Below are 23,593 nucleotides of genomic sequence, written 5' to 3'. Positions count from 1 at the left end.
CACCAGAAAACCCTACATCTATTTTAGTGATGATAATAAATTACTCCTGCAGTCTCAGGGATCCAAGCGTATGCATTTTGTGGTGTTATTGTCTTTAAATGCCCAATTTTTTGTCTGTTAACAGCCGAGTGTGTTTTTTTTCCTCTTTAGGTCATGCCAAGCCCCCTCCTCTTTTAAGGTGCAGAAATTGTGTTGAGACTTTGAATAGAAACTTGGAGGTTTTGTTAAACAGCATCACAGAAGGGCATCTCAACCAACTTATTGACATCATGATGTCCAAATTTGTGCTTTCCAGAGATGACGTTGAATACATTAACGCAGAGCAAACTCGGAAAGCCAGAATAAGGAAATACATTGAAACCTGCTGTGAAAAGGGAGAAGAGGCCTCTCGGATGACTTTGGAAAGCCTCCTCACCCGGAAAATCATTTATATGAATCCTGTAAACTAAGTTTGACATTAGGAATTACCCATCGTGTTCACATCTGTGGGTTATTCTTGCAGTTTGTATTTAAAGTTGCATGCCGAATCAGTTTGTTAATCACGTCGGGATCAATGCCTGGAAACAATGCATAGATTGGTCATATATCAGAAGCTGGCAGCTAATGGTTGAAATTTACTTATGGTATTCGGTATTCACTAGGCTTATCTTTGGCTGAAGGTCATCCATACAATTTTTACCTATTTATCGGTTTAACATGCAATTAACTTTTTCAGTGGTATTTGGACCATTTCCAGCATAGGTAAAAAAAATAGATTATATGAGCCTTTTTGTTATTTGTATTCTCCTTAGGCAAATGCACAGCTCTAGGATTTATGTTGAACATACAGCATACCTCCCAACTTTTCAACTTCAGAATGAGGAACAAATGAGCATACCTCCCAACTAAGTTGTTCCGTGAATCGGAGTTGTTGAGCGGGGGTCCGCGGATCAGAGTTGTTGAGTGGGGGGGGGGGGGTTCCGCGGATCGGAGTTGTTGAGCGGGGGGTTCCGCGGATCAGAGTTGTTGAGCGGGGGGGGAAATTCCGTGGATCAGAGTTGTTGAGCAGGGGGGGTTCCGCAGATCAAAGTTGTTGGATTTAGCGCAAAACGCGGGACTGTGGGATTTACCGCGGGACCGGGGGGTATTTTTTCGCGGATCGCGGTAATCGCGGGGGGGGGGGGTGCCGCGGAATCGCGGGACTCTAGCACTGATCGCAGGACCGCGGGATTTACCGCGAATCGCGGGACTGTCCCGCGAAATACGGGACGGTTGGGAGGTATGCATACAGGTATACCATAAATATAAAAAATATGGCATGCATTGCTTCAGTCTTGTGCAGGGTGGAGTACCACATATACAACTGGGATGCAATATCGTATGTTTAAAATAGGTGTAGCGTCAGTGAAAATGATGTACAAGGCTTTACTCTGGGTCAGGGTACAGTTTCCCATCCTTGCATATATTGCAGGTTCTCCTTCTTAGATAGAAATGGCTCCTCATTCGGAGGTTGATGTGCCTTTGTAGGAGTATACTTGTATGATTTTGGCATAAGGCATAATACCCTACCCTAAATCCCACATTGTGGCCATTCATCCCTTGGATTAGTGCAGTGCTTTATTCTTGTTGTAGGTATAGTGCTGTCTTGTATTCCATGTATGTACAGTTTGAATAGCTTATAATGAAGTTGTGTGGCTATACAAGATAGCCTGGAAAGTGTATGTAAAGTCAAAAGTAATTTTTCAGTTTCCTGTAAGGTTTTTATTGCTGTCTGTGTCCCCAGGGAGATTTATTCTCTCTGTTTGTCCCAGTGACTATTGTAACAGGGACTGAAAGTCTTAAGTCCTGTACACATGCTTGGTTTTCTCTGCGCTAAAAAGTCCACCGAGAAAACCGAGGGGAAAGCCGAGAACCCGGCAGGAAAACTGCCATGGAGCTTTGGATGGGAATCCCGGCCGTGTGTATGCTCCATCGGCATTGCCTCGCAGTGTTTCCCATAGGTAAGTAGTAGATCTGGCGGAAAAAAATGCCGGGAATCCCAACGAGTAAATAGAGAGCAGGTTCTCTATTTTCCCGCCGGGATTCCCGGCTGTTTCGCTAACGGGAAAACTGCGAAAACTCACGTCCGGTTTTCCCGGCCAAAAGCTCTCCTGGCAGTTTTCCTGCCGAGAAAACCGGACGTGTGTGCGAGGCTATAGGAGATCCAAATTAAGCTGTCACAGGGACAGGAGGTGATGGTAAATCTTTGTATTAGATTTTCGGACAACTGTACTGACCAAACGAAAATTGTATCTGATCTGGTACTGTACAAGAAAAAAATGTTTGTGCATGTCCGATAAAATAATATCGGATGAACTGTCATGATCGACTCTCGAAAGCTCTGTTCTAACGATCCGATAATCGTACGATTCTTCCTCGGACGACATTTTTCGTACGATATTCGGATCGTGTGTGTGGGGCATAAAAGAGGCTATCCCCTTACTTCTGAGAGATCTCCTCATACATTGTGTCTCTGAGACAGGAAGCAAAGAGAAATCTCCCTAGGACACAGACAGAAAAAAATGACAAGTATCCAAAGTATTACTTTATCTATCCCAAGCTAAAAATGCATTTTTGCTTTACATCCATTTTAAGGCTGGGTTCACACATATGTGCATTGGATGCAGGTTTCCTTACATACAATTCGCATTGGAACCGATTCACACAGATCCGGAACGGCCTCCGTTCGAATTCAAAAAGGGTCCGGTGCGTCTTTGGGTCTGGTTCAGGTTTGAACTCAGACAAAAAAAAAACATACCTGATTCATACCTGAACCGTTAAATAGACACGCATCGGACCCCAGGCACGAAACCGTGGCCGCATATGTGTGATCCCAGACAAAATTGCGTTACATCACATTGTGAAAACTGACTGCCATATAACCTTTGATTTTACTGTATATCTGTAGAATGCAGTTCTCAATAATGTAATGTTCTGATGTTGTTATTGGTAAAGTACCACTACATAATTACTAAAGATGTTTGGTCCAAAGAAAGTTTAAAGTGGAGGTTCACCCGGAAATGCTAATTTTTAACCTTAGATTCCTGCTCATTTTGTCTAGGGAAATCAGCAGTACTTACCATTTTAGAGAGCGATCTTCTCCGCCGCTTCCGGGTATGGGCTGCGGGACTGATTTCCTATTTGATTGACAGTCTTCCGACAGGCTTCCGACGGTCGCATCCATCGCGTCACGATTTTCCGAAAGTAGGCACCGTATAGAGCCGCACCGACGTTCGGCTTCTTTCGGCTACTCGTGACGCGATAGATGCGACCGTCGGAAGCCTGTCGGAAGACTGTCAATCAAATAGGAACGCCCAGTCCTGAAGACCATACCCGGAAGCGGCGGAGAAGATCGCTCTCTAAAACGGTAAGTACTGCTTCGTTTTTAAAAAAACTACCCGATTCCCCTTGACAAAATGAGCATCAATCTAATGTTAATTTTTTTTTTTTCGGGTGAACTCCCGCTTTAACCTCAGGGCTGGTCTAAGGCACTTGGCTCTGCATCTTTATATATCTATATCTATATCTATATTAGAATAGTATTTTTATATTCTTTGTAAATATTAGCATGCTACCAAATAGGAATAGAATATTGAAATTTGTTAAAATGACTGTCAGACTGTGGGGTGGCCTTACTAAAGGCAAATAGACTGTGCACTCTGCAAGTTAAAGCGGTAGTAAACCGCCAGATGCTTTTTTTAGGACCCTGCAAGGTAAAGGCATAATGTGCCAGTATGCATCGCATACTAGCAAATTATGTTCAACCCACCATAAAACTAAGCTCTTCCAGCGCTGAGATGTCATCTCTGCAGGTGCTCCCATCTTCACACGCATTCTTTCCGGGGTCGCAGATTCCAGGCTGTGTGACTGGCCAGAGCCGCGATGGCGTCACTCCCACGCACGTGGGACACGCAGTTTACGGCACAGGGCTCTGAAGGAATAGCTTGGGTGGCTGTTCCTTCAGAGTGCATGCTCCAGTGATGTCACCGGCTGCATGTACAGTAAATATCCCCTAAATGGTTCACGTTTAGGAGATATTTACACTACCTATAGGTAAGCCTTATTATAGTTATGTTATGTTATATTATATATAATATATTGTTATATTAATAGTTTATGCCCACTTTCCCCAGAGCTTAGCAAATTTGGTAAAGCTGCTGATTTCCATCATCCAATCATGTGCAAGCAAAAATTATTATTTTTTTGTATGTTCCTTGCACTTAATTGGGTAGTCTTTACAAAGTGAAGCTTCACCACGTTTACATTCAGTTAGGAAATAAGTACACCTGACACTTCAATTGCAAATTATAAGATAATACTGGATTTGGATTGGTTGTTATAGGCAGTGCCCTTACTATTGGTTCTATTTATCTTATGTATACATTCAAAAGGAAACAAAAACAACGGGCCAGATTCACAGAAAAATTACGCCGGAGTATCTGCTGATACTCCGGCGTACTTTCAAATTTGCCGCGTCGTATCTTTATTTTTAATTCACAAACAAAGATACGACGGCATTTGGCTAAGATCCGACAGGCGTACGGCTTTGTACGCCTTCGGATCTTAGGATGCAATACTTCGGCGACCGCTGGGTGGAGTTTGCGTCGTTTTCCGCGTCGAGTATGCAAATTAGCTGTTTAAAAAAAATACAATCGCCTGTATGGAAGTCCATCGGTCAAAAATCCACGCATGCTCAGAATCAAGTCGACGCATGCTCGGAAGCATTGAACTTTATTTTTTCTCAGCACATCGTACTGTTTTGCGTCACCGCGTTGGACACGATTTTTGACCAATGGTGTGTAGGCAAGACTGATGAAAGTCAGCTTCATCGGATATCTGATGGAAAAATCCATCGGATTAGATTCCATCAGATATCCGATCATGTGTACAGGGCTTTACACATACCATACCTTTCCTCAGTTCAGTCATGTTTTTTCATCTGTTTTTTACATCTGCCAGTTAAAATCCCTAACCACATGAGTCCCAGAGCAATTTCTTCATGCAAAAACAGACTGTTTGTCCGTTTACATCCGTTTTTCATCCAATCCTTTTTTTAACGGAAGAAAAATAGGGCTTTGATCCGTTCCAAAAAAGGATGTTGACGGAAGCAGATGTAAGCAGATGTAAATAGGGGATCATCAGTTTTTCCATAGAGATACATTGATGTCTATTTTTTATTCGTCAACGGATGTATAAAACAGACAAACAGTCCGCTTGTGTGAAAGGGACCTAACTAATTATAGTTGATCCTCTGCTATCACACAAAGGGTAAGGGTCCTTTTCTACAGCATTCTGGCAGTGGATAGGCTTTTCTACTCATGTAATATTAGAATATATGGCAAGCATTTTTATCGTTGTGTCCAATTAAGTTAGGTTTTTCCTTATTTTCCCAGGGTATCAGTTGGACAATATTGGGCAAATCTCTCCAACACAGACATTAATAAAACTAGATTTGGGTTCCAAACTTCCCCATCTCTAAATATCTTATATAATGTTTTTTAGCTATAGTTCTCTTCATGTTTAGAAATAATCCAGAATTTGTGAGGTTGGGTTGTTTTTAAAGGAAAACGTGTACTTTGATGAGAAAGATGTACTATATACAGTATACTGACTCTTATAGAGCTGTCGTGTATCCTAGCAGGAGTTTTTTTTCTTTACTGTACAAAAAAGCTGATTTACTAAAGATGTTTAGAAACTCCACACAATAAATGGTGTGAATAGTCACTTTAATCATTCAATTATGTGACTTGCAAAATTCCTGTTTACTTTTTATTAGGGTTGCACTGATACTACTACTTTAAGACCGAGTACAAGTTCCGATACTTTCAAGTACTTCATGATACCGATACTTTTTTTAATGTAATTTTTAATGTAATTTTTTTTACAATACTTACTTTTTTTGATGGGGGGGGGGGGGGTGTTTTTTTTAGTACTTATTATTATTGTTACAATTTAACATTTCAATATTTATTACCGTTCTTTCTTCTTTTTTATTTTTATTAATACATTTATTTATTTTTTATCAGCCATGTTGGGGGTGGCTTTGGTGAGATATCAGGGGTCTGATCAGACCCCTGACATCTCCTCTTTGAGACAGGGAAAGGGACTGAGGACAAAGATTCCCCTGTCCCTCTCTCTGTAGCCTCAGCTGCACTGGAGATGAATGAACAGAGACACAGAGGCTCTTCTTCATTCATAAACTAAAGCATCATAAACAGTTTACGATGCTCAGTAATGATTTGGCAGTCAGTGATTACTGACTCTCTTCATTCAGAAAAGGAAGGAGCCAGTAAATTACATATTTACAGACTCCTTCCTGCGCTCTCCATCCTGAAAGATCTGGGACGGGAAGGGGACCCGGAGAGCCGGAGGAGCACCCAGAGAGTTGGAGGAGGACACAGGGAGCCGGAGGAGGTTGCGGGGGACAGTCATGGGTGATCGTGCAGTGGTGGGGGTAGTTATAAGCCTCAATTTCCCGGTATAGTTTTCAATAAAGCAGCTGACAGCTGAAGGAGGGAGAGGAGGAGAAGCGGCTGTCAGCTGCTTTATTGAAAACTATACAGGGAGATTGATGCTTATAACTGCCCCACTATTGCACCGGTATCGGATTAAGCATCAGAGAATTTACAGGACTACAAGTACTAGTATCGGTATTGGTGCAACCCTACTTATTATGCCCAATCATGTGTAAATAAAATAAGTAAACCGCAGTTTGTTTGATTGGATAATTTAAGTGAATCATTATTCATTACATTTATTATGTGAAGATTCTCATCTTTTTAAATGGTTCGGCCTCAATACAACATGTACAGTATACACAGATGAATTTTGTTTCATGTACACTATTTTAGCTTAGTATAATTTTTATTATTTCATACTATACAGTATATACTTTGTGTGTGTGTGTATATGTATATATATATATATATATATATATATATATATTAGTGCTGTCAAGCGATTAAAATTTCTAATCGCGATTAATCGCATTAATGTCATAGTTAACTCACGATTAATCGCGCGATTAAGGAGGTTCACCCTTTAAAAAAATTTTTTTGTGTTTTCTTATTTATTTTTATTTTTTTTATAATATTAAATTGTGTTTTTTTATTTTTTTACATTTTGATCACTTTTATTGCTGTCACAAGGAATGTAAACATCCCTTGTGACAGCAATAGGTGGTGACAGGTACTCTTTATGGAGGGATCAGGGTCTAAAAGACCTCCGAGCCCTCCTTTGCACTTCAAAGTATTCAGATCGCCGAAAACGGCGATTCTGAATACTGTGTACTTTTTTAAATCCGGCGCCATTGGCAGCCGAGAAACCCGGAAGTGACGTCATGACGCCGCTTCCGTGGTTTCAATGCGGAGACTGAATCAAAGCCGTTTACGGCTTAGTGTCAGTCTCCGCCTGAACACAGAACGCGGCGGATGGAGGATCGGGTCTCCCGGTGGGACGGGAGGCCCGGTCAGAGCGGCGAAAGGCGGCGGGAGGGGGGGATGTCCCCTCCCGCTCCTCCGGCATAACAACCGAGCGGCTTTTAGCCGCATCGGTTGTTATGTCTGGATAGCCGATCGCCCGCTCTAAACAACGGTACCGGGATGATGCCTGCGGATCGCCGTAACTAGTCATTTGCATATTCTACGCCGACCGCAATGGCCTCGCCACCTAGCGGCCGGAAATAGAATTGCACCCTAAGATCTGACAGTGTAAGTCAATTACACCTGTCGGATCTTAGGGCTAGCTATGCGTAACTGATTCTATGAATCAGCCGCATAGTTAGGACGGGCGGATCACAGAGATACAACGGCGTATCAGGAGATACGCCGTCGTATCTCTTTTGAGAATCTGGCCCGTAGTTCCCAGGAGGGGGTGAGCATGTTACTGACACCTTCACGGTGGTCAGTAAAATCAGACAAGCAGGAAGTGAACAGAACAGAGAAGAAATAGAGCAACCTCTGACCAAAAACGAACAATGAGGAAGTGAAAAGAGGAATGTCTGCAGGTAAAGGATGCTTATTATGAAAAAAATCTTTTTTCTTTACAACCCCTTTAATTTTAACAGGATCTAACAAGCAGGTATACTAAATTAACCTTAATTCAGTCCTTCCTTTGAAATTCATGGGCAACACTAATTGTAAGCAAACTTTGGAGACTTTGTCAAGAGTTCAGATACCGTGTTTCCCGAAAATAAGACCTAGCGTTATTTTTTAGAAGGACTGCGATATAAGCCCTACCCCGAAAATAAGCCCTAGTTTAAAATGCTTGTAATTCCTATAATCCACTCTATTACCGTAGAATATAATGTACAATGTGTGTTTCTATAATATAATTGTGGGAACGAGAGCTCCGCCGGGCCACAGAAGCAGAGAGCGGCGCTATAACAAAGGTATTTGGCACAATTATATTACAGAAACACATACATTGTATGTTATATACTACGTTAATAGAGTGAATTATAGGATTTTACAAGCATTTTAACTATTCACACTGAGGATTCCTATCAGGGATGGAGAGGGGGAGAGAAGATAGCACATTACATGGTAAGACCTACCCTGAAAATAAGCCCTACTGTGTCTTTTGTTGCCAAAATTAATATAAGACACAGGCTTATTTTCGAGGAAACACGATAGGCAAAGCTTGGTACTTCCTAAAATTGCTGCAGGTTGATCCACCCATCCACCTACTTCCTGCTCGTTCCTGTTTTCCAGTGAGGCAATCCATCACAGAGGTGGGCTAATGGAAATATGGGGGAGCCAGAGCTAGCTGCAAGCCTCAGCACTACCCAAAACTGGAAGAGCAGGCAATTTTAAGCACTTTATACCTACAACAGTCTTATTAAGATCCTACAATGCATGGGTGCTCAACCTGTGGCTCTCCAGCTGTTGCAGAACTTCAAGTCCCATCATGCCTCTGCCTTTGGGAGTCATGCTTGTAACAGTCAGTAGCTTGCAATGCCTCATGGGAATTGTAGTTCTGAAACAGCTGGAGAGCCACAGGTTGAGCACCCATGCTACAATGCATTCGTGGGTGTATATAAAAGCATAGTTCATATTATTATATACTTAGAAAGTGTATATAGAGGTTATAGTAATTTATAGATATATCATTTATAAATGATGGTTCCTATAACATTTATTGCAATATTCAAAACTGTTGACCAACCTTAGTGAAGCTGATGAATGTATAGATATTCCTAAGAAAGAAAATGTTCAGGAATTTATATTTTATTTTGCTGTTATCGACATTTTTTTTTTCTGTGTCTTTTATATAAAATGGTTATTTCATTGGAAAATTTGAGTTTTCTGACTCAATTTACTCTTGTTTGGTTAGTTTGGTTTCTTATTTATTCCTGAGACCAGTGCTTTAAGTGGGCCAAAAGAGGTGCCGGTACTCTATTAGGCGCCGGTGCTCCCAGGGCTGGGACAAGGCCATTTGGTGCCCAGGGCGAAGATGGCAAACTGCGCCCCCCCCCCCCCCCCGTTTTTAAGAAAGAATCAATGTTGTTTCAAAACTGGCGGCAATTGATGGGGCAAACTGACAACAAGTGATGGTTACCATTGTTGCCAGTTTGCCCCATCAATTGCCGCCCGTGTGTTCTGCCTGTGTGCCCATCAATTGCCGCCAGTGTGCTGCCAGTTTGTCCCATCAATTGCCGCCAGTGTGACCATCAAACGCAGCCACTGTGCCATCAAACACAGCCACCTAGTGGTTGTGTTTGATGGCACAGTGGCTGCGTTTGATGGGCACAGCTGAGTGGCTGCGTTTGATGGGCACGGTGGCTGCGTGTGATGGGCACAGTGGCTCCGTGTGATGGTCACAGCTGAGTGGCTGCGTGTGATGGGCACAATGGCTGCGTTTGATGGGCACAGTGGCTGCGTTTGATGGGCACAGTGGCTGCATTTGATGGGCACATTGGCGACAATTGATGGCACAGTGGCTGCGTGTGTTGGCACAGTGGCTGCATGTGATGGCACAGTGGCTGCATGTGATGGCATAGTGAGGCTGCAATTGATGTTCTTTTTTTTTTTTTGCTAGTCAGAGAAGGCAAGCATGGCTCAAAATAACACAAACACTTTTTTTTTATTTGCCATTTTTTATTAACAAAGTGCTGGTCACCTCAGTGAGCCTCCTCCACCAGCATACTGGTGGCAATTGATCGGGCAAACTGGCAGCACGCTGGCGGCAATTGAGGGGCACAGTGTGGCAAACTGGCAACAATTGATGGTTACAGTGGCTGCGTTTGATGGGCACAGTGGCTGCGTGTGATGGGCACAGTGGCTGCGTGTGATGGGCACAGTGGCTGCGTGTGATGGGCACAGTGGCTGCGTGTGATGGGCACAGTGGCTGCGTGTGATTGGCACAGTGGCTGCGTGTGATTGGCACAGTGGCTGCGTGTGATTGGCACAGTGGCTGCGTGTGATGGGCACAGTGGCTGCGTGTGATTGGCACAGTGGCTGCGTGTGATTGGCACAGTGGCTGCGTGTGATTGGCACAGTGGCTGCGTGTGATTGGCACAGTGGCTGCGTGTGATCGGCACAGTGGCTGCGTGTGATCGGCACAGTGGCTGCGTTTGATGGGCAAAGTGGCGAGAATTGACGAGTGGCACAGGGGCTGCGCGTGATGGCACAGGGGCTGCGCGTGATGGCACAGGGGCTGCGCGTGATGGCACAGGGGCTGCGCGTGATGGCACAGGGGCTGCGCGTGATGGCACAGGGGCTGCAATTGACGAGTGGCACAGTGGCTGCGCGTGATGGCACAGGGGCTGCAATTGACGAGTGGCACAGTGGCTGCGCGGGAGAGGCACAGTGGCTGCGCGGGAGAGGCACAGTGGCTGCGCGGGAGAGGCACAGTGGCTGCGCGTGATGGGCACAGTGGCTGCGCGTGATGGGCACAGTGGCTGCGCGTGATGGGCACAGTGGCTGCGCGTGATGGGCACAGTGGCTGCGCGTGATGGGCACAGTGGCTGCGCGTGATGGGCACAGTGGCTGCGCGTGATGGGCACAGTGGCTGCGCGGGAGAGGCACAGTGGCTGCGCGGGATGGGCACAGTGGCTGCGCGGGAGAGGCACAGTGGCTGCGCGGGAGGGGCACAGTGGCTGCGCGGGAGGGGCACAGTGGCTGCGCGGGAGAGGCACAGTGGCGACAATTGATGGCACAGTGGCGACAATTGATGGCACAGTGGCGACAATTGATGGCACAGTGGCGACAATTGATGGCACAGTGGCCACAATTGATGGCACAGTGGCTACGGTTGGTGGGCACATAGTGGCTGCATGTGATGGCACAGTGAGGCTGCAATTAATGTTTTTTTTTTTTTACAGAAAAGGCAAGCTCAAAATAACACAAAATCATTTTTTAAACTGCTTTTTTATATTAAAAAAATTCTATTTTTTTTATTAAAAAAATTATGGTCATCTCAGTCCAAACCCCCCCCCCCTCCCCCAAGGGGGGGGATTGGACTGAGATGACCATAATTTTTTTAATAAAAAAATTAGTTTGTTATTTGTTTTACATTTTCTTACTTTTTACAGTCAGTAGTAGCAGGCGCAGCTAGTGAAGGCAGGCGCAGCTCTGCAGCAAGCTCCTCGTGGCTTGTTCTTCACGCGCCGACACTGCGAGTCCCTGTAGGCTGCGCGAGTCCTCCTCCCTCTCTCACCTCGCCTCCGGCGTGAGCCGCGTGACGTCACACGGCGCACGCCGGAATCAACCAAATTAATCCTCCATGGGGGGGGGGGGGGCGAGGAAACGCAGAGGAGGAAAGGGAGCCTGAGCCAGGAGCGCAGTCGGTCGGCACAAAATTTCTAAAGTGCCACTGCGCTGTCTATGAAACGCACTGCCACTGACACACTGATCCAACTAGTGTGTCGGCCGCGGCTGATTGCGCCCCCCTCTTGTAGAAAATGGTAGCGCCAAGGGCACTCGCCCCTCCCGCCCCTGCCTTGTACCGGCTCTGGGTGCTCCCCCCCCCCCAATACTGATATATATATATATATATATATATATATATATAATGAGCTCTCATGGAGGTAACATGGAGGGAGGGAGCTAACAGAAATGAAAATTGTCCATCACCACCAATAAAATGGTATTTCCAATTGCCATCAAATTACGTTTTTTCCTGACCTACCTTGTGGCAGCAGAGCGAGGCAGGCACTGAAGTCGGCGGGCAAATGGGAGGTCTGGTCTAGCACGCGGCCTGGCTCCGCTGCTCTCACAGTAACTGACTGACTCGTCTCCACCCCCCGGGAGCAGGCTGAGCTTGACTCAAGCACGTAGCCGACGCCGCCCGCACGGTCGCGGAGACTACAACTCCTATGATAATTAGCGGCACTGTGGCGACGTCACATGACAATAACAGTCATGATTCCGTCATTCAGCGCCGCAGACAGATCGCGGACAGTCGCGGCCGCTATTGTTTCGCGGTCTGTCTGCAATACAAACAGACAACATTACTTGGGGGGGCACACAGTAAAATTGGGGGGGACGTGGCCCGCTCAGGCCCCACCCTGCAGACACCCCTGACTACAATGCTGTAGCTAGCTCTCCGCTGCGTTCCGGTACCGGAAACCCACGTACTGGGCGCACGGAGAGGTGCTGGTACTCTCGAGGGCCATTTTTGGAAGTGGCGGTACTGAGTACCGCCGCGTTCCGGCCCACTTAAAGCACTGCCTGAGACCCTAACATCCCTCACCCTACTCCCAACTGCCAGCATTGAGTTTCTGAAACCAAGTGACACTGGGAGTGCAGACGGAAGATTTTTCACATTATACAGCAACATTATAATTGTACTATTTATAATTATAAAGCAATCCTTAACCACTTAAGGACCCCTTCATGCCGATATACGTCGGCAGAATGGCACGGCTGGGCACATTAACGTATATGTACGTTGCCCTTTAAGCCCAGCCATGGGGTTTGGGGGCGCGCACCCGCGGCTCGCTCCCGTGACCCGGTCCGAAGCTCCGTGACCGCGGGACTCGCGGACCCACTTGCTGCTGGCCTGGCGGCAAGGGAAGGTGGGGGGGGGTGAACTTCTGGATAAGTTAGCTGCAGCAAAGTCACCTGGAAGTTGGAGTGGGTACCTGTCAAAACCAGGCTGAAGGACAAATGTACATGTAAGGGTTATAATGTGTGTGAAGTGCCCTCAGGGTCAATACCAATGGTAACCATGTGCTCCCCTGAGGGATCTAAGAAGAACCCATTCTTCATTAGAGCCCCTGGCTGTGGGGAAAAAATTTAGCTACAAGCAGGGCCGGTGCTACCACTAGGCAAAATAGGCAGCCGTCTTGGGTGCACTGCTGTCTAGGGCGCCCGGCCACTGGTGTTCCTACTCTCTTAACTCTGCAGCATGCTGGTGAGGCTGCACTTGATGGGCGCTGGTGAGGCTGCATTTGATGGGCGCTGGTGAGGCTGCATTGATGGGCAATGATAAGGCTGCATTTGATGGGCGCTGGTGAGGCTGCATTTGATGGCGGCTTCGTTGAAAAGATGGGGTATACACGGGCGAAGCAAAGGGGATGGAGTCAGGGGTGGAGCCAGGGGTAAAATGAGGTTTTGCCTAGGGTGTCAAAAATCCTTAAGGTTAGTTGGGAGAATAGCTGTGGAGTAGCAAGTCCATGTGAAGGCAGTGCAGAGTCAGAACATTGGCCAAAATGAGCAATAGCCTACACAAACCAGGGTGCCTACACATAAATATAACTGTAGTCAAGACTAGAGCCAAATCTATCAACTATAGCCATCAAACCCCAGAGACAGATTGGCAATCGGGAAACAAAGTTCACATTACAAGCCACACCAGTAGGCAAGACTGGCACTAGGTAATGAATCAACATACATGCCGCGTACACACAACCGTTTTTTCCGTCGGAATAAACTCAGGCAAGTTCTTCCAACAAAATTCTGCTCAAGCTGTCTTGCATACACACGGACACACCAAATTCCGACCGTCAAAAACGCAGTGACGTACAACACTACGACGAGCCTTGGAAAATTAAGTTCAATGCTTCCGAGCATGCGTCAAATTGTTTCCGAGCATGCGTGTTTTTTTCTCTGTCGGAATTCCATACAGACGAATGGAATTTCCGTCGGAAAAAAAGAGAACATGTTCTCTTTCTAAGTTCAACGGAAAAAGTCCGATGGGGCACACACATGGTCGGAATATCCATGGAAAAAATTCCGTCTAACTTTTTCCATCGGGACACGGTTTAGAAGAGTCTACAAATCTGTAGAAAAAACAGTAGAAATATGATACATCAAAAGTCCAAAAATGTGAAAGTTACATAAAAATGGCCTTAACGGACACACTTTGTTCAAAAACATCAAAAGTATGATCACTAAAACACACTGTAGTGTTTGACAAAGGTTTTATAGAGCCATGACTAGCAGGACTCCAGTTGTGGAGTCTATCACTTTTAATAGCTTACAGTTGATCTGTAGGAACATTTGAAGGGAATTAATTGAAAGGAAATTATATTTTGAGTTGTCATTTCTCATCAGAGTCAACATGCTAAACGACCACGAGAATAAAGGCAGCACAGCATGTGGCTATAACACGGTCAGTTTCCCCTTCGTTCTCTCTCTCTTTCATATCTAAAGGGATAAAAAGAACAAAACACTTGTTAATTAATCTACATCAAGGTAGAATGGTTTTAAATAAGGGTTGAGTTAAGATATATAGGGCCAGATTCACATACATTTGCGGCGGCGTAACGTATGTCATTTACGTTACATCGCCGCAAGTTTTCAGCGCAAGTGCTTGATTCACAAAGCACTTGCCTGTAAACTTGCGGCGGCATAGCGTAAAGCCGTCTGGCGCAAGCCCGCCTAATTTAAATGGGGCGTGTATCATTTAAATTAGGCGCGTTCCCACGCCGAACGTACTGCGCATGCTCCATTGTGAAATTTCCCGCCGTGCTTTGCACGAAATGATGTCGCACCGACGTAATTTTTTGAACGGCGACGTGCGTTACGTCCTTTGCTATTCCCGGACGTCTTACGCAAAAAAAAAAAAAAATTAAAATTCGATGCGGGAACGACGGCCATACTTTAACATGGGCTGTCTATTTTTACACCACCTAAATAGCAATCGCAACTTTACGACAGGAAAAGCTGACTAGCGACGACGTAAGAGAATGCGACGAACGCACGTACCTTTGTGGATCGCCGTAAACAGCTAATTAGCATACCCAACGTGGAAAACGACGCAAACTCCCACCCAGCGGGCGCCTAAGTATTGCATTCTAAGATCCGAAGGCGTACAAAGCCGTACGCCTGTCGGATCTTAGCCAAATGCCGTCGTATCTTGGTTTGAGAATTCAAAATAAAGATACGTCGCGGCAAATTTGAATGTCAGCAGATACTCTGGCGTACTTTTTCTGTGAATCTGGCCCATATTTTTTTCTACACAAAGCAAAAAAAATAGTCCAAAGGAAAGGAAAATTGCATTAATAGAAGCTCTTCTAAAGTACATGTTCTGGTCACATTGTTTAGGGAAATGGTAAATAATGTAAATATATACTATATGCGGACTGGTGCAATTGGAGTATTGTATAGTGTTCTCTTTCTCAACCAGGGTTCTGAGAAACCCTATGGTTCCTTCAGAGGTTGCTAGGGGTTTTCTGACTCCTAGGTAAGTAGCCACTGACTACAACGATCTTTGAAGCTATCTGTACCCATATGAAATTTCTCTCCGTCACTGAGGGGCGCTGACGCTTCCTGATGACGTGGTAACGAAACGTACGTCGAGGCGGTACCTGGGCACGCACAGCTATTCACTTCCGGTCCCGCTGGTTCTCTACACAAAGAGGTGGAACGCACGCCAGCTTCCCCAGTGTGGAGCCATCTCTCCAAAACTATAAACCGTACAGCCTCAGTGCCGGGTTACCAACAAAAGTAAGGGGCCACTTGGCACTGTGTTCTTTTAAACTTTTTAAAATAAATGGAATTATACCATGGCAGCCTTTTTTTTCCTTTGTCCCGCTACATGATGTTGAAGTCAGGCTGAACCAGAGAAATCAAGCTGCAGATTTAGTCCATTGTGACACAAAGCTACTATTGACCTCTTTTTAATTAAACAGGTCAACACCATCTGGTAAGGTGCCAACCTTTGAGCACATTTTGGGTGACTTTAAAGTTGGTGAAGGTGGAAACTTTATTTTACAGTGAAGTTTGAAGACATCTGAGCACAAGCACTCTATATATTTATTCATCTATTATTCATCTATTCACCAATTTATTTATGGACTTTATGCATCTTCATTTTGTATAAATCCACCTGATTGGGTGGTACTTTTGGAGATTGTACACATTCATTGTTGGTTTTGTTATTTATCCATTAATTTAGTTATTTGTTTAATATGATGTATTATCATTTAATTATTTGTCTAATGTAATATACTATCACCACTAGATTATTTGAGCGCCCCCTTCACTCACTATTCACTGATGAGATGGCACTGATGGGCAGTGATGAGGCGGCACTGATAGGCATTGATAAGGAGGTATAAAAAGAAGTAAATATTGCGCTTATCTAAAAAACAAAAAGTGAGTGAAGCTGCTACATGACAATGTGACAAAAAATTGCCAAAGTGATGAATATAAAAGTGTAGCGCTGGTGGTTAAGGAGAAACTTCAGTATCTCACTAAATAAATATAGGCACTGAGTGTGAGACAGTGAAAAATATAAACAAAAAAACTAAAAGTGAATAAAAATAAATGTATTAATGAGTCCACATATAAAAAAAAAAAGGAAAAGACAATGGGCCAGATTCACATAGAACTACGTTACGCTGCGGCGGCGTAACGAATCCCATTTACGTTACACCGCCGCAAGTTTACAGCGTAAGTGCCTGATTCACAAAGCACTTACCTGTAAACTTGCGGTGGCGTAGCGTAAATCCGCTCGGCGCAAGCCCGCCTAATTCAAATGGGGCGGGGCACCATTTAAATTAGGCGCGTTCCCGCGCCGAACATACTGCGCATGCTCCGTCCCTAAAATTTCCCAACGTGCATTGCGCTAAATGACGTCGCAAGGACGTCATTGGTTTCGACGTTAACGTAAATGGCATCCAGCGCCATTCACGGACGACTTACGCAAACGACGTGAAATTAAAAAATTTGACGCGGGAACGATGACCATACTTAACATTGCTTAGACCCCCTAGAGGGCATGCTTAGTTTTACGCGACGCATCTCTACGGAAACGATGTAAATTTAGATCGACAGGCAAAGCGGACGTTCGTGAATCGGCGTAACTAGTCATTTGCATATTCTACGCCGACAGCAATGGAATCGCCACCTAGCGGCCGTCCTAGGATTGCAGCCTAAGATCCGACGGTGTAACACAGTTACACCTGTCGGATCTTAGGGCTATCTATGCGTAACTGATTCTATGAATCAGCCGCATAGATACGACAATCGTATCTCAGAGATACGCCGTCGTATCTCTTTTGTGAATCTGGCCCAATGTATGTCCAACTATCTATACTATGTTTTTTACTTTTTGAATTTGGCGCCGAACTCCGTCCCCATGCGTCGCAACGTTCGCAGGGAATGGAGCTTGGCACTGTGAATCGAGCGAGACACGTCGGCTCGCAGATCACAGCGGGGAGACATCGCAGGATCCAGGGGACAAATTAAGTAACCTCTACATGGATCCTGCGATGCGATCCCAAGTGTGGCTCGGGGTTACTGCTTTTGGTATGAAAAATGAAAAAGCCACACTCGGGAATACTTGTGCTACAGGGACAGCACTGATTTAGTGAGTTGCCATATTTTTATGGTCTTTTTTTAGCAATAAAAACTGACAGAGGTTCTAATTCTTCTCAACTGTATCTATCCCACTGGATATCGCATGAGATTAAATACCTAATTGTTTCATGAGATAAACACTGCATATATTGCATCTTTGTTTTAAAGCGCTATAATGTATTTTACTGCAGCCCTATATCCCTAGTTATTAGTGGGAATGCTTTAATAAGCATTCCCAGTATTGATATTCGTTTTTTATTATTAGTGGGAATGCTTTAATAAGCATTCCCAGTATTGATATTCGTTTTTTATTATTCTTCTTCTTAATTTTATTCCGTACGTTTTTTGGCTCTGCGTAACTTCTGCATACTTTCAGCTATTGAGACCATTTAACTTTTAAAATGTTCGTCTCATTCAGCTAACGATGGGACTTCTTCAAGTTTGTTTGTACTATTTATACTTTTTAAAATATTAAGCTTTTAGACACTTTTTTTTAACATTGAAGTCAATGAGAACATCCTTTTTCCTGCTTCAAAACACACGTTCTGCCAAAAGTTTCAGCTCCTTCATACTTTCACTTACAGACACCAAACAAACTTTAAAGCGGTCACAAAATATTCAGCTATCCAAACATGACTTTTTAGATTGATATCTTATACGGTTTTTGTGAAAACGCAATTTACGTTTAGTGATTTTTTTATCGGTTATAATGTAATCCTATGGAGCAGGTTTAGAGTGTGTCATGTGACCTTTAGAGTGGAGATCTTTGAAAACAAAAATTATCTTTAAAAAAAGGGCGAACAAATTGCTCTCACGCCCACAAGATCTACTTGTCATACACAATTTATATATCAAAACGTAGGTATGCTTGTCTGGTTTCAGGCAATGTGATCAGTTTTGTGATACGTATTTTAGTTTTAGTTCCAGGAGCTTCTAAAGGACAAGAGTGACAAAACCACTCTCATTGACCGTCCATGTTAAAAATTTTAAAAATTTTCCTGCAAAACACACAAAGACGCTCTTTTCTAAATCGCTGGCATGGCCACAATTTTAAGTTTATCAACATAAATTTCATATCGATGCGTTCACAAGGGCCGTGTCTTTCAAACGGTGAAGTCGCTGTATCGATCGCATGTACGGTTGTGGATTTATTACGTTTTGTTTGGAGGCGTAATTAATGTATTGGTCTGTGAATTAAAAGGCGTTTGTAATGGAATTTCTTTCCATAAATAGCTTTCCTTACCTCAGGGCAATATTCCTCCTCACTGACCTGGGGGGAGGGGAAACCTCTTGAGGGGGGAGGGGCGACCAGGAAGTCAGGATACTCTCTACTTTGCAGATAGAGAAAGGAGCTGTGTGTCCTAAAGATAGTGTAGTGGTTATGGTGAATGGCTTTGGTGCGGGCTCAGCAATTCAGCATTCCCACTCGCATTTTCCTCAGGGAATGCATTTTCTAGTTCTTCTTCTTAATTTTATTCCGTACGTTTTTTGGCTCTGCGTAACTTCTGCATACTTTCAGCTATTGAGACCATTTAACTTTTAAAATGTTCGTCTCATTCAGCTAACGATGGGACTTCTTCAAGTTTTTTTGTACTATTTATACTTTTTAAAATATTAAGCTTTTAGACACTTTTTTTTAACATTGAAGTCAATGAGAACATCCTTTTTCCTGCTTCAAAACACACGTTCTGCCAAAAGTTTCAGCTCCTTCATACTTTCACTTACAGACACCAAACAAACTTTAAAGCGGTCACAAAATATTCAGCTATCCAAACATGACTTTTCAGATTGATATCTTTTACGGTTTTTGTGAAAACGCAATTTACGTTTAGCGATTTTTTCAGAAAATGGAATCGGTTATAATGTAACCCTATGGAAGGGATTTAGAGTGTGTCATGTGACCTTTAGAGTGGAGATCTTTGAAAACAAAAATTATCTTTAAAAAAAGGGCGAACAAATTGCTCTCACGCCCACAAGATCTACTTGTCATACACAATTTATATATCAAAACGTAGGTATGCTTGTCTGGTTTCAGGCAATGTGATCAGTTTTGTGATACGTATTTTAGTTTTAGTTCCAGGAGCTTCTAAAGGACAAGAGCGACAAAACCACTCTCATTGACCGTCCATGTTAAAAAAATTTAAAATTTTCCTGCAAAACACACAAAGACGCTCTTTTCTAAATCGCTGGCATGGCCACAATTTTAAGTTTATCAACATAAATTTCATATCGATGCGTTCACAAGGGCCGTGTCTTTCAAACGGTGAAGTCGCTGTATCGATCGCATGTACGGTTGTGGATTTATTACGTTTTGTTTGGAGGCATAATTAATGTATTGGTCTGTGAATTAAAAGGCGTTTGTAATGGAATTTCTTTCCATAAATAGCTTTCTACCTCAGTGCAATATTCCTCCTCACTGACCTGGGGGAGGGGAAACCTCTTGAGGGGGGAGGGGCGACCAGGAAGTCAGGATACTCTCTACTTTGCAGATAGAGAAAGGAGCTGTGTGTCCTAAAGATAGTGTAGTGGTTATGGTGAATGGCTTTGGTGCGGGCTCAGCAATTCAGCATTCCCACTCGCATTTTCCTCAGGGAATGCATTTTCTAGTTATTATTATTATTATACAGGATTTATATAGCGCCAACAGTTTACGCAGCGCTTTACAACATCAGGGAAGACATTATAGTTACAGTACAATTTAATACAGGAATGATCAGAGGGCCCTGCTCGTTAGAGCTTACAATCTAGTTGACATATTTGTACAGTACCTTCCAGTGTTGATACAATATTACATTGAACTGATACGTTGTAAGATTTTGTGCTTGGTGACCTTGACATATTTGACATATATCAGATAAACTGAAGATCGCTCTACCAGGGAAGGCAAGGAGATAAGCAGGCAGGTGGCTGGCCAGGATTTGAGCCAAGGCAGAAGAACATGCGAGCGAAGCTGAATGGGCATGCACCCGAAACTGAAGAAATATTCCCTCCGCTCCGACCAGCACATGATCATCAGAAAGGGGCACAGATAATGGAAAAAAATACACCCCCCTTAGCCCCCGTTCACACCTAGGCGTATATACGCCTGCACTGCGACGCCGCTGCAGCCCCGAGACGCTGGAGGGATGATTTAACATGCACCTCTATGGAGATGGTTCACATCTCCACGCCGAATTTTGTACGCCTGCCACCTGAAAAAAAGTCCCGGACCTTTTTTTCAGGCGTCTTTCGGCGTTCGGCATAGGAGATGTGAACCATCTCCATAGAGGGGGGTAGGCTGCATTCACAATCGCGGCGACAAAACGCTGCAATTTGTCACCGCAATTCGCGGGACAAAACGCCGCGATTTTGTACGCCTAGGTGTGAATGCAGCCTAAGTTTTCAATCTGCAGCCACTTTAATTTTCTAAAAATGCAAAGCAATATGGCTACCTGGAGTTGTTCTGTACATAGAATGTGTACTGACCACTCCCCAGAAACATAGGGCCTGATCCACAAAAGGGATACGCCGGCGTATCTACTGATACGCCGTCGTATCCCTGTTTCTATCTATGGAACTGATCCACAGAATCAGTTTCTCATAGATAGGCAGAAGATCCGACATGTGTAAGGGACTTAAACTGTCGGATCTTAGGATGCAGTACCGCAGCCGCCGCTGGGGGCATTTCTCGTCGAAATCCAGCGTCGGGTATGCAAATTAGCACTTTACGCTTCGTTTTTTCTCCGTAAGTATTAGTTTGCCATCGCAAAATTAGGGCTGCTTTTACAAAGTGTAAACTGTTTACACCTTGTAAAAGTATACCCTTCTATCCCGCGTCGCTGTCATTTTTAAAAAAAAAATAAAAAAAATTCTGCCGCAACTTTTTTTTTTTTTTTTACGCCCGTCGCGGTTCTCAAAACCCGGCGCAACGTAAATCCGCGCAAAGCACGTCGGGAAAATAACGTCGGGAGCATGCGCAGTACGTCCGGCGCGGGAGAGCGCCTAATTTAAATGGGACTCGCCCCATTAGATTAGGCACGCCTTGCGCCGGACGGATTTAAGTTACACCGCTAAAAATTTCTAGGTAAGTGCTTTGTGGATCAGGCACTTAGGTAGAGATTTTGGGGCGGTGTAACTTAAATGGCAAAAGTTAAGTTACGGCCGGTTTTTGTGGATGAGGCCCATAATTTCCTACTTGTTGGATTGGCTCAACGATTTTTCCAGAAGTCTGCTTAAGGTACAAGTCAGATTTCAGGCATCCCCTGCAACAAAAATTTCATTTTTGCTGAGATATTTCCAATAGTAGAAATATGTCTAATGGGATGCAGACCCAGCAGACTTCCTTATTAGTGCTCTGCAGCTCCACAGCTGACTGATAATTATGAAACCACTCCCATTAGAGGCACTCATAACAGAGGCACAGACAATCACATGGATTTCTTTAGAATAACAAAAGGTAGCAATCTGCAACAAAGGTTGTTATAATCTTTGCAATGTACATAGATCACACAGAGGGGTATGTTTTTTTCTCAACAAAAGTGGAGTTACGCTTTAAGGGGAGGAGGAAAGACTTGGGGAGCACTTGCAGCAGCACTTCAGGTAGAGGAAGCAACTCTAAGTCCCGCCCACGTGTGTAAACGTCGTTCAAACCACACATGTGAGGTGTCGCCGCGTGCGTTAGAGCGTGTGCAACAATTCTAGCACTAGACCTGTAAAAAATTTGAAGCGTCGCCTATGGAGATTTTTAAGTAACGAAGTTTGGCGAAATTCCATGAGTGTGCGCAATTTTAAAGCATGACATGTTAGGTATCTATTTACTCGGCGTAACATCATCTTTCATATTTTACAAAAAAATTGGGCTAACTTTACTGTTTTGTTATTTTTTAATTCATGAAACCATTTTTTTTTACAAAAAAAAGGCGTTTGAAAAATGATTGCGCAAATACCATGCAAGATAAAACGTTGCAATGACCACCATTTTATTCCCTAGGGTGTCTGGGGGTTCTGAGTAATTTTCTAGCAAAAGAATGATGATTTGTTCATGTAGGAGAGAAGTGCCAGAATAGGCGCGGTATGGAGGTGTGTATTAAAGCCCTGTATTGAAGTGGTTAAAGGGTTGTGTCTTGAACCCAACTGTGGTATAAAAGTACTCTGTGTAGGAATTTATGTTGTATTATCGTGGTCACAGTTCGTATTACCCTATCTTATTTAACCAATACAACCCATGTTTGATCAATCAGGTGTGGCTCATTCAACAGAGGGGGTATGGGTGGAGGCACACTATCTGAAGAAAGGGACTACGTTTCAGAGGGCTCATTAAACCAGCTGCTCCATAGGGGTTGAGTGAGTGAGTGAGTGAGTAACTTGTATAGCGCAGCAAATGCGAACTTAATCGCCTCAAGGCGCTTGACATCCAGAGTTGTACAGATCTTTCAGAAGAGGTGGGTCTTTAGCTTTTTCCTGAATGCCCGATGGTTTTCTTCCAAGCGGATGGTCGTGGGTAGAGCATTCCAGAGCCGTGGTCCTTGGACCGAGAATCTTCGTTCTCCTTTCGATTTGTAGCGGGATTTAGGAATTTGGAGAAGGTTTTGGTTGGTTGACCGGAGCATGCGCTTGGTGACGTACAGTTTTATTTTCTCGCTTAAGTATTGAGGAGCTTTTCCCTGTGTACATTTGTGGGTGAGGCAGAGCGTCTTGAATGTCACCCGATCCTGTACGGACAGCCAGTGGAGGGACCTCAAGACTGGGGAGACTGATTCCCACGGCTTTTTACCTGTTACCAGTCTGGCTGCCGTGTTCTGGACGACTTGTAGACGTGCCATCTGGTATTTTGGTAGTCCTAAGTA

The 23,593-nt window shown here is 44.1% G+C and overlaps 1 protein-coding gene across 1 annotated transcript in view; it reads left to right on the top strand.

Moving 5' to 3' along the window:
* The window catches only part of LOC120917661 (receptor-interacting serine/threonine-protein kinase 2-like), a 76,918-nt gene extending 76,155 nt beyond the window's left edge, over positions 1–763 (top strand). Inside the window, exon 12 of the mRNA XM_040329114.1 lies at positions 151–763. Coding sequence (XP_040185048.1) covers positions 151–449 — 299 coding nt within the window. The 3' untranslated portion in view covers positions 450–763. The remainder of the gene's footprint in view (positions 1–150) is intronic.
* Positions 764–23,593: the final 22,830 nt, after the last annotated feature.

The sequence above is a fragment of the Rana temporaria genome, chromosome 11, assembly GCF_905171775.1.
Source record: "Rana temporaria chromosome 11, aRanTem1.1, whole genome shotgun sequence".
Classification (NCBI taxonomy): Eukaryota; Metazoa; Chordata; class Amphibia; order Anura; family Ranidae; genus Rana; species Rana temporaria.
Note: the sequence above shows the minus strand (reverse complement) of the source record. Positions and strands in the feature narration are given on the sequence as shown.